The 11,446-nt window shown below is 41.4% G+C and overlaps 2 protein-coding genes across 2 annotated transcripts; one reads left to right on the forward strand and one right to left on the reverse strand.

The window, feature by feature from the left end:
* Positions 1–6,017: 6,017 nt before the first annotated feature.
* On the forward strand, positions 6,018–7,534 carry LOC148104233 (GMP reductase 2-like). Its single transcript, XM_087836924.1, has 4 exons — positions 6,018–6,065; positions 6,139–6,181; positions 6,272–6,431; positions 6,521–7,534. Exons 1-4 carry the CDS (start codon positions 6,033–6,035, stop codon positions 6,708–6,710), a joined length of 426 nt encoding a protein of 141 aa, XP_087693050.1. The 5' UTR covers positions 6,018–6,032; the 3' UTR covers positions 6,711–7,534.
* A 31-nt stretch (positions 7,535–7,565) lies between these two features.
* LOC148104234 (tripartite motif-containing protein 16-like) lies at positions 7,566–10,464 on the reverse strand. Its single transcript, XM_087836878.1, has one exon. It carries the CDS (start codon positions 10,359–10,361, stop codon positions 8,829–8,831), a length of 1,533 nt encoding a protein of 510 aa, XP_087693004.1. The 5' UTR covers positions 10,362–10,464; the 3' UTR covers positions 7,566–8,828.
* Positions 10,465–11,446: the final 982 nt, after the last annotated feature.

Below are 11,446 nucleotides of genomic sequence, written 5' to 3' on the forward strand. Positions count from 1 at the left end.
CCAGCGTGACTGCAGCTGTTTTATAATGGCTGAACTTAGGTTTCATTTCTCACGAGGTGCCAACGAGTATGGAGGGAAATTTGCATAAAAAAGGGCTACGCATGCGCATGATATGATCCAAAAAGGTAAACTAAGATTTACAAATGCGTGGATCGATTTTTGTTGACATCTGGGTCCTCCAATCCACTCAAAAATACGAAGCACACACGTAAAATAGTGATGAGGGACACTGTGCTGAAGCTTCGGAGGGTGTGTCGAGAAATCCATGAAGTCTTTTATTAACTGCGTGTGGAGGCTTGTGTAACCGGTGTGATTCTGCGTTGTGTCTGATCAAAAAAGGTAAAAGAAAGAAAGGCCTCCAAGTAAATAATTTGCCCACTCCAGCTCCTCTCCCACAGGGGAATTGTAGAAAAGGGCTGGCATTTATTTTTACATTGAACATAAAGTATGGATTTACACGTAACATATTTGACATAAGATAAAACAAAAACAACAACATGAAATCCGACATACCTGATCAAAAAAGGTAAAAGAAAGAAAGGCCTCCAAGTAAATAATTTGCCCACTCCAGACCAAATACAAACAGTGGGGAAGAGGGTTAGCTCAACCCACCACAACTTCCAAGCTAGCAAGAAGTATATATCCATGCTAGCATTTATGGCGCCTAAAACACATTTATGATACACACATACTACACACTTATAACATCTAACAAAAAACAGGCTTAATAATGACAATAATTGAACTAAAATCGCAATCAGAAATATCAGGGTGGCTAAATATGCATTATATGTGTGTTTTAAAGTGTTGGGAAAGAAATTATACCAACCTCTCCCACAGGGGAATTGTAGAAAAGGGGAGAGGCAAAAGGGGTACACTGTATTTATAGGGTTGCACCAAAGAAGAAGAAGAAAAGAATGAGGAGGGGCTCTAACTGATAATGAACATAACTACAGGCTTGGAGGTCCTAAAAGTCAGGTATAAAAGGAACGGTTTGGGGGTTTACACACATTTTGTGTAATTATAACAATGTGATTCATGACCCTGTTACACTTGCTTCGTTGTGGGCGAGTGACGTCAGCGATGAAGTCGGAAGCCTCGCTGGTTCAAGTGTTGGCGAGATTTCTGAAAGCGTATTAAATGGATTGGATCCCTGCAAAAATTGCGTGTTAGTGTTCCAACTTGTTTTTATTGCGGGTGCTTTTTATTCCAAGGTGAAGTGTTATTGTGTGCGAAGCAACTGGGGCACAGCAACAACACCTGGTTCATGGGTATCATTCAGAGGTGCATGTATTTATATTGATATGAAAGGATTTTCTCCAAAGTCCGAGACGTTATCAAAAGGAGAAACCAGCGGAAATCTATGGAGATAATTTTTCGGTGTTTTAAATTGAATTAATTGAATTAAAATAATGAATTCGCCATCACCACAGTATTCATAAGCACAGTCAGTGTCTCATTTTTTGAAAACCCTGCAACAGTTTTAACATAAACATGTCCAACATGTCCTACTGGAATTATTTAATCATTTACTAAAATCATATGGACAAGTTTGGGGTTTTTTGGAGTGGGTGGGGGCAGTGGCGTGTCGAGTGGGGGGGCCTGGGGGGGCACAGGCCACATCCCCAACCAGACTGGCCACCCTAGGTGCCACCCCGAATCTAAAACAATAAAATTCAATGAAATATCAAATGTACGATTATGTTTTCACAGTGAAACTCAGATATCCGAGTGTAAGTGAATGCAGTATTGGCTTCTGCACTAGGAGCATCAAGTTCGCAAAGGTAGGAGAGCCAAGCACGAAAGACGGCACCGCAGAAAACAATTTTTCGGCGAAAGATTAACAGGTTAATATAGCTGGACTAGCCATCGGACATTTGCACGGTGGGCTGATGACTTTTTTTTTTTTTTTTGTAACGGCATGAACAATGAGAGGTGGTGGATTAGCCAGATGCTGGCCGATGTGTAAACATAACTCAGTTGTTTGGTGGTGGCTATGGCGAAGCTTCCACAGAGGCCAGCAAGTGGATGAGGGAAAGGGAGGCAGCCGCCAGTCCGAGTATCAGGTGAACTGAACTTCAGGTAAGAAGTTATGACCTGCAGTCTATCTGGGTCAGATATAAACCAAGTTTAGGTGGAGTTTATTTCCGTTGTGCTGACTTTTTACAGTCAGTTACAATAACTCGTACTGTGTACTAGCTAGCATGACAGAGTTTCTATACAGCTGGGCGGGTGCTATGATGTTACTGATAGTGAACTTTATTTTATTCATAAGGTTAGTTAGTAGAGTTGCCAACGGTTCCTTAAAAAATGGAATGGTCTCGTATTCAGAGAAAATATTATATGTTTCGTGTTGAGCTGAGAAGAGACGCAGTTTGTCCCGGACTTCAGCTACAATGAAAAAGACACAAAGCTGGAGTTATTCTGTCTTTGCTGCACAGCTGCCTCTTCTCTCATTCTCTCCCCTCCCTCTCCTGTTCCTACTTCAATCATGAAACTGATCGATGATCAGCTGATCGGCTTTTCTCTCTTGTTTATTTATCGACCACTTTGCACCAGAAAGAGGAAACCAGCAGATGTCACGCTAAACAACAGCAGCACGTTTAAGCTTGATCAGCTGTTGTTAGAATTTATTTAATATTAATTTCTAGTATCAGCTGATGTTTGCTGGAGCCACAGCTGTAAAAGCTGCTGGTCATGATGTTGGTTTGGTTATGTGGTGAGAGGGAAACATGAAGATGAAACCAGGAGATGTCCTGACTGAATCATCAGAGCTGAACAGGTGATGGAGAAACAGGTTTACCTTTTAGGTCACATGAATGAGTTGAAGGGAAGTTATGAACTGTTTCTGAGAAATAACACCAAGATCCTTTTCTAAGTATCTGACAGCTGGTAACTGTGCAGGGGCGGGTCTAGGAAAGTTTTGCCATGGGGGCAGGTAGAGCATCAACAGGGAGAGATACAAAGAAATACTTTTCTTTCTTATTCTCATTTAAAATGTCTCGCTTTTATTAAATAATTATCTGAATCTTGCAAACAAAGTTTTTATCTGACGTAAAATGTATAGAAATCATACATATACCAAAAAGACTGTACATCACTGTCACAACAGCATTTGTTTTCATTCAAAGGCTTTATGGCTTTAATACCTGGTGGGCCGGTCTGTAGTGAAAATGCCCAATTGTTTTGTCCCAGTCCAGCCCTGCAGGTTAATACTGGCAGTGTCACCATGCCAGCTGACTGTATTTCATCATCAACCAGTGTTGTTCTTTATACATCAATATTACCAAAGTTTACCATAAGGCAGCATAGAAAGTATTTACTTGCTTTCAGGTTTCATTCAAATGTTAGTCTTTTCATTTGTTTCCCCACTTTTTTCCTGTTTCAAAATCAAACACCAGTTTGTAATAAGATTATCTTCTTTTTTTTAATAGGCAGATAAAGTTTTGCATTGGCATTGGCTAATTTGCCAATTGTATGTTAAAAATGTTCGTATTTTAATATTCAAAAATGTTTTTGCCCAAAACATATGTGCACTATATGTCAGTAAAAATACTATGCAAATATTGCTGTCCTTGAATGCTGAATAAACACTGACAAAGCACTGATTGTATCTCTTGTACTTTATCAACGCAGTATCTAAAAACTTTGCACCATAGTGGTTAAAATCTTATTCTAATAAAAGTTAAAAGCGCATTCGGTTATTAGGTTTATAGGGTTATTGAATTACGGTTAACGGTTGGTAGAATTTTTTTAAACATTATCTGCCAATTACATCTGCCACCCTTCTTCAAATCTGTGCCCCTACCTGGCCCCCCCAACAAAAAATTTCTAGACACGCCACTGCTGGCAACTTTTTCTGGTATTATTGGAGACTTATTTATGACGACTGTTTGACGTGAAAACGCTTATCGCTCTTACTTTCAACAAGCAGCGGTGCTGCCGTGGGCACCTCACCCGTGCCAAAGCGCTCACAGGCGGAGTAGTCCTCCTCAGTGTTGGGTAAGTTACTTTAAAAAAGTAATTAATTACTAATTACTTAGTCAATATTGTATTTAAAATACTTATCTAATTACTGTGTCAGAAAAGTAACTTAATTACTCAATAAGTAATTTAACTAAATACTTTTTAAAATCCCTATAAACCGTGAGTGGACAAACAATAGATATTAAACTCTTTAAATAATAAATACATTTTTTAAAGACGGAGACTCTACAGTACGCAGTGGTAGCATCTCTTCCATAATGTAGCCTGCAATCATTTTTTTAAGCTCACCTTCAGACTCTTTCTGTGCTGCTGAAGTAAAATCACGTTTTGCCTGCTTAGCAGGAGTTGCCGCGGATCTGGCTGATGATGTTGGTCAAGTTACTTGAAAAAAGTAATCAGTAACTAATTACTGATTACTTCCCCCAAAAAGTAATCCCGTTACTTTACGGATTACTTATTTTCAAAAGTAATTAATTACTTAGTTACTTAGTTACTTTTTAAAAACACGATTTACAACTTGAATAGGTGATAAAGCGATAGATCTTTCAGCCCAATTCTACTTTCTGCATAATCCATCATACAAAATGTAATCAAATGGAAAAGTCTGTTTTTTTTAACTTGTTTTATCAGTTTTAATCTTTTAACTTTATGCATCAAGCAAAAATTTAATTATATGCAACATTCTCTGTCTGGAAGAAATTTGTTTAATATTTAAACTTATTTTCTGCACATTCCAGCACATAAAATAAAATATTTTTTGTGTTTACACTCAGTCTTTCAAATAGATGCAAGTAAAACGCAGCAGAAAATAAATAAAGTCAAAGACTAGCGGTCCTGTTGCTCTATTTTCACCTGTAAAGCTGGACTAAGGCAGGCGGAGGTTTACCCTGGTGCAGGTGTGCCGCGGTCAGTTGAAGAATCCGCGAGTTTCTCTGTGAGTTTCCCATTACATCGTAGCTACTCGGTGCTTGCTCGGAAGTTTAGGGTTTTTTTCGCTGTAAAAAGAAGTTTTCTTCCCACGCACAACGGACACTAATGTTTTTGTCACTTTTTACGGAATCAAACTCAAAGTAAGGTCAGTACTTCCACGCTTTAAACGCTGCACGCTCATACCCTCTCCGGCACTCGATATATGATCCATTGTTGATCTGCACACAGCTGTTGTCACGAACGTTGCACTCGCTTATGTCACTGTCATGAGACATTCTCGCAAAAAAATTACGGTTTTAGTAACGCAGTAACGCAGCGTTCCTACAGGAAAGTAACGGTAATCTAATTACCGTTTTTGCAATAGTAATCTCTTACTTTACTCGTTACTTGAAAAAAGTAATCGGATTACCGTTACTGCCCATCTCTGTCGGTAATAATGTCAGCTGATATCCAGATCTGACCATAAACTCGCTTTCTATTTTTAAATCGCATCTCAAAGCCCATCAGTTCAGACTTGCATGCTCTTCATTATAACATGTTCTTAGTCTGTTTACCTGATGATCATTTTATTCTCACTGTTGTTATTATTACATTTATCTTTTATGTACTGTGTGTGTTTTCCACTGTTCCTGGACAGAGTTTTTACTCATTCTTGTCATCTCCATCCATTCGCTTCCGCTTCTCCTTTTCAGGGTCGCGGGGGGCGCTGGAGCCTATCCCAGCTGTCATAGGGTGAGAGGCGGGGTACACCCTGGACAGGTCGCCAATCTGTCGCAGGGCCAACACACAGGGACAGACAACCATTCACGCTCACATTCACTCCTAATGGCAATTTGGATTTTCCAATTAACCTATCCCCACAAGCTGCATGTCTTTGGACGGTGGGAGGAAGCCGGAGTACCCGGAGGGAACCCACGCAAACACAGGGAGAACATGCAAACTCCACACAGAAAGACCCCGGCCTGATGTTGGAATTGAACTCAGGACCTTCTTGTTGTGTGGCAACAGTGCTAACCACCGTGCCACCGTGCTGCCCTCTTGTCATCTAACAATACAAAATGTTCTGCACTCTTCCTTTAAGCCGAGACCTGTGAGACAGAAACTGACATTGATTTATGCCTGATGAAACTACTGACTGTAATTCCCAGGTCAGTGTTATTTGTTAGAGTTGTGCAGCCATGATAAAGTCACGCTCGTAACGCCTTGTTTGCTTTCACACAGGACGGGGGGTGCACTTGCCCGGGAGATGTCTCCAAGGCTTTTGGTGAGTTGCTGTGTTTTCAAAGAGAACTTGAACTCCAATCTTAGAAAGTATAACTAGCGTGAAAACGGAGTTTGCTTGTTTGGCTCTCAGGTGCTGGAGCAGACTTTGTGATGCTCGGTGGTATGCTGGCCGGCCACTCGGAGAGCGGCGGCGAGATCATCGAAAAAAACAGCAAGAAGTACAAACTGTTTTACGGCATGAGCTCCGACACGGCGATGAAGAAACATGCGGGAGGCGTGGCTGATTACAGGTTGGCGTCAGGTGCTTGGCTGTTAGAGGAAGGTTATTTAGGTGAAATGTCTCCCCGGAATGTCATTCGTTCATTTTCTTTGCCTCCAGAGCGTCGGAGGGGAAGACCGTGGAAGTTCTCTACAAAGGTCCGGTGGGCGACACCATACGAGACATCCTGGGAGGGGTCCGCTCCACCTGCACGTATGTCGGTGCAGCCAAGCTGAAGGAGCTGAGCCGCAGGACGACCTTCATCAGAGTCACCCAGCAGCTCAACACCGTCTTCGGGAACGACAGCTGAACGCCCGGCTTTGCAAAGAAAGAAGCGGCGCCGGTTTGACTCCCACATGCCATTTGTCTGTTAGTCTGGTGTAAACTGAAGCGAGCAGACGTTTTATTACTTAAAAACATCATATTTTGATACTCGTTCAGGTAGTATGATGTTAACCTTCAGCGCAGCTCTAGCTGTGTAAGTTCCACTCTCTATAACAGAAGTATTTTCCAGCACAGACTCTGGGTCTCATCACACTCTGAATATTCCAGGTCTGAGTGTGTTTCCAGGTAGTAAGATGCAGGCTACCTCTGCAGGCCTGCTCTCTCATCATTCCAGTGCAAACTCCTAAAAGCCTTTGTCACTGACATATAAAATTATCGTAAATGTCTTAAATTATTTATACATCCTAAATGTTTCTGCAATTGCTGTAACAAAATTATAACATCGACTTGTTTTTTAGAAAACCTGTCATTCCTTTGCTAAAGTTTTGCACTTTAATGAGTTATACTTTCTATAAATGATCTGTCTATTTGTACTTTTGTCTTACCTGGTTCAGCTGCTCCTGATCAATACCAAAGTTTGTTTGTGTTTCCTTTTACAAATGAGAGCTTCAAGTGGATTTACTGTAATGATTAAAGCCTTTAAATAAATTGATTTCTTCATGTTAGCTTCAGAAGTCCTTCAGTGTGAGTATTTAACAGGATTTAGTTTCACACAGTTCATTTCAAATTGTTCTTATGTAAACTGTTATTTTTTCTTTGTCATATTTGAGTGAAGATTTAAAAAAGGCAGTTTTTATATTTCAAAAGTCACGTTACATCTCATCCAGTTAATAAAAACCTTCCACAACTTCAAACTCCAAAGACTTTATTATTGATTAGATCATTTACAGTGTGTACACATGAAGCTAAATATTTCTGTTTACTTACATCAGTATCTTAGCCTCCTCCCATCAAACCTGCACAGGGATAAATGCACACGATCCAGTATGGAAGACACATAATTAGCCAAAGTGCCTGCATTGATAAAGCCTGTAAGCAGGGCCCAGAGGATGTTCAGGGGTGATCTTGAAGCATGCTGAAAGGTTACTTTGATACAAAAACATGTCGACTACCCCAGCTGTGAAGCAGTAACACATTCAATACCAGCAGATGGAGACAAACACTTTAAAAAGGAAGGCTGGATAAGAAAACTACATTATATTCAAGCCCCAGAACAGAATGACAAAATGAAAAAAGGCAGCTTTTATATTTCAAAAACTCACATTTCTTATGGAAAATTCTAGTTTATCCTCATATTTAGATTTGTGTGTTTAGGTATAACCTTTGTATGCTCAGAAGGATGAAACTCAGGGCCAGCGCCAGGAGCTTCCTGGGAAAACATAGTGGGAGTTGCTCTCTGCCCAGCCACAGCCCGTGGGACAGAAACCTGTTGTAACTAAAAGATACACTGCAGTAACACAGGTGTGAGATCTGGCACTTCATGCACGTCTTCTTTGCTGGCTTCCTTTTATCCTCTCCACACATGTCACGGAGAACAGTTTGTGGCTCTGTTCTTCTCCTTTTTGTTTGTATGTTGTTAGACATGTTTTCCCAGCAGGAATGCCTCCATGAATGCAGTCCTTGATGCTCTCTTTTAATGAAACTGAGGATTGCTTGAAATCTGACGAATCCTTGAGTTTTTCATCTTTGATTTATTTATTTTTGCCTGTTTCTGGTGAAAGTCTTCAGCCTGCTCAGGAACACTCCACAACAGTTTCAGCTCTCTGGAAAATATCTCACCACTGCTAAACAACACACTGAAAGACTGGTCAGACAAGTTTTACTGAAGCTCCCTTGTAATGTTTGCAGTTCGGTTTAACTAACAAGAAACATTCTCAATGTCACAAATACAGAGTAAGCTATCGATTATATTTAAGCAGCAATACACCAGCCATAATTTAGCACAAGAGTGTTGAATTTGCACCATTTATGATGACAAAGCCTACTTTAGACTACTTTTGCAAGTTTTAGCAGTAGAGAGACTTTTGCACAGCCAGCACCACATGTTCATTTACAGATAATCAGCATTTTAAGAGGAACTAAAACTTACATGGTTAATAAGAAATGTGGTGATGTGGGTTTTGGACAACAGCATGAGCATTAGTTACAGAAGTTCACAAAGCACCGCTGTTATTCGTGCCGCACCAATAATCTTTCCACAAGAGCAGGTTGATTTGGAATACGTGGGATAAACAGACCCTCCATAATGGTATCCATCAGTAGACTCACCATAAATCTTCCCACAGGAGCATTTCCACTGATTCTGATATTGTTGCTGAACTTGTCCAAACATAAATGCACTTGCACTTGACCCAAAGATCGATACATTTGTCGCTTCCTTTTCTAAACCCTGGAGACAAACAAAAGGCTTGAGGTCTGAGCTGGTAGAGCTGATTGTTACTGTGAGTAAGTTTATTCTCTGGTGCTGCCCGATCCTGCTGAAGAATGATAATGAGTCTGGAAAGCTCCACACAACTTCCACTACATGTGGTCTGGTCATCTGTGGTTCCACATTTCCATCTGCAGTGTTGATCACTTGTTGGGAAACCACTGGCCACTTTGTTGTGAGAGAGATGAGCTGGTTACCTTGGCTGCGTAGACCATAGACATTTCCATCCTTCATACTGGCTGCATAAGTGTCATCACATAAACCGATGGTCCAGTCACAGTCTTTGGAAATGCTGATCACCCATCTCTTAAAGTCAGGAACAGGAAGTGTACTCTTAATGAAGAATAGGAAGGAAGAACAAAATTTCATCCACTGACTGTGGAAAACCTTCCTGTTGTCAGTGGACAGCGACATGCCAGGACCCAGAGACTGTGGCTCAAAGATCAGGTCTGAACCAGTGGGAACAAGCTCCTGGTGGTGTTCAGGATCAACCAGAGTCAGCAATGATCCCCAGAACTGAGACGCTTGCTTCACCATCTTCTCCCCATTCTGTCTCATCTCCTCAACCAGTTTGTCCCGATGGCTGCCCGGCTCCAGCCCTTTTCTCAGATCCACAGCTTTGGCCTTCTCCACATCCTGATGCACCTGAGAATACATCTGCAGGAATCTGAAGGTGTCCTTCTCCTTCTGTGCTGCTTCCAGGCTGCTCTTGCTGGTTTTCAGGGACACCATACGAGCAGAGACTGAGCTCTGGACGCTGGTCAGAGAGATGTCACGCAGCTTAGTCACAGCCTCAATCAGACGCACACTGCAGCGACCCAGCTTCTCTCTTTCACTCTTCTCCCACTTTTCCAGACTCACATCCTCATCGTCTGTTTTCTCCTGTAAGATCAGCTGCTCAGCTTTCAGCTTCTCCAGGAGCTCTTTGTGGGCTGTGGAGAAGGTCTTCATATTGTGTAGGCGGTGCTGGTCCTCAATGGCGCAGGAAACACACACACAGGTCATGTCGTCCAAGCAGTAGTACTCCAGGAGCTTGCCGTGCTGAGAACATTTGGTGTTCCCACATAAATCCATGGGTTCAGTCAGAGGATGAGTCTGCAGTAACACAGGTGTGGTCAGGTGGGCCTGGAGGTGCTGGACACACATGGAGATCTCACACTTCATGCACGTCTTTTTTGCTGGTTTCCTGTCCTCTATACACATGTCACAGAGAATAGTTTGTAAATCCATCTTGATGTTTTCAGACATTTTTTAAAGCAGGATGTCCCGTTTAGATAAGTTAAAAATTATTCAAGTTCAAGTCTTTCAAGTCCTCGAATTTTCCTTCTGTCTCCAAAGCACTCCACAAAGATTTTCTGTTGACTCTCTGATTCACACTGAAGGGGTGGGGTCAGACCAGCGTGACTGCAGCTGTTTTATAATGGTTGAACTTAGGTTTCATTTGTCATGAAACTATCAGGCACCTCATACTTAATATAGGGGGTGCCAACGAGTATCAGAATCAGAATCCGAATCAGAAATACTTTATTAATCCCGAAGGAAATTATGGGTTACAGCAGGCAGCACGCTAGATGGCGCACGCGCACTTACAAAGGAACCCTCTGACCAAACATACTGTAAACAAACATCACATTAGGGAGACATGTCAGAGAGGTAGGCTGATAGGAAAAAAACACAACGAAAATACACAACATGACGTGAGAGGAGGAGGAAAAAACACTCCACTCAGACTGGGACCCTGTGCTGAAGCCTCGGAGGGTGTGTCGAGAGATCCATGAAGTCTTTGGATGTGCGTGTGGAGGCTTGCTTCGTTGTGGGTGAGTGACGTCAACGATGACGTGGGAAGGCTCGCTAGTTTCGAAAGAGGTTCAAGTGTTGGCGAGATTTCTGAACGCATATGAAGTGGATTGGATCCCTGCAAAAACTGCATGTTAGTGTACGAACTAGTTTTTACTTAGGGTGCTTTTTATTCCAAGGTGAAGTGTTATTGTGTGAGAAGCAACAGGGGCACAGCAATGACACCTGGTTCATGGGTATCATTCAGAGGTGCATGTATTTATATTTGTATGAAAGGATTTTCTCCAAAGTCCGAGACGTTATCAAAAGGAGAAACCAGCGGAAATCTATGGAGTGCCAAAATGGATTAAACAAAAACATCATTAGATAATTGGTAAAATGTGGCAAATTAAATATAATTATTACTGAATAAACACATAGTTTTTCGGTGTTTTAAATTTAATTAATTGAATTAAAATAATAAATTTGCCATCACCACAGTATTCATAAGCACAGTCACTGTTTCATTTCTTGAAAACCCTGCAACAGTTTTAACA

The sequence above is a fragment of the Neolamprologus brichardi genome, chromosome 3 (assembly GCF_056152115.1).
Source record: "Neolamprologus brichardi isolate AB-2024 chromosome 3, ASM5615211v1, whole genome shotgun sequence".
In the NCBI taxonomy this organism is placed as follows: domain Eukaryota; kingdom Metazoa; phylum Chordata; class Actinopteri; order Cichliformes; family Cichlidae; genus Neolamprologus; species Neolamprologus brichardi.

Bases quoted from the DNA above. Each gene is read 5' to 3' on its own strand.
- LOC148104233 (XM_087836924.1), top strand. From the start codon at position 6,033: ATGCCTGATGAAACTACTGACTGTAATTCCCAG. The intron at 6,182-6,271 runs GTGAGTTGCTGT...TTTGGCTCTCAG, and splicing joins AGATGTCTCCAAGGCTTTTG to GTGCTGGAGCAGACTTTGTG. The intron at 6,432-6,520 runs GTTGGCGTCAGG...CTTTGCCTCCAG, and splicing joins GGAGGCGTGGCTGATTACAG to AGCGTCGGAGGGGAAGACCG.
- LOC148104234 (XM_087836878.1), bottom strand. From the start codon at position 10,361: ATGTCTGAAAACATCAAGATGGATTTACAAACTATTCTCTGTGACATG.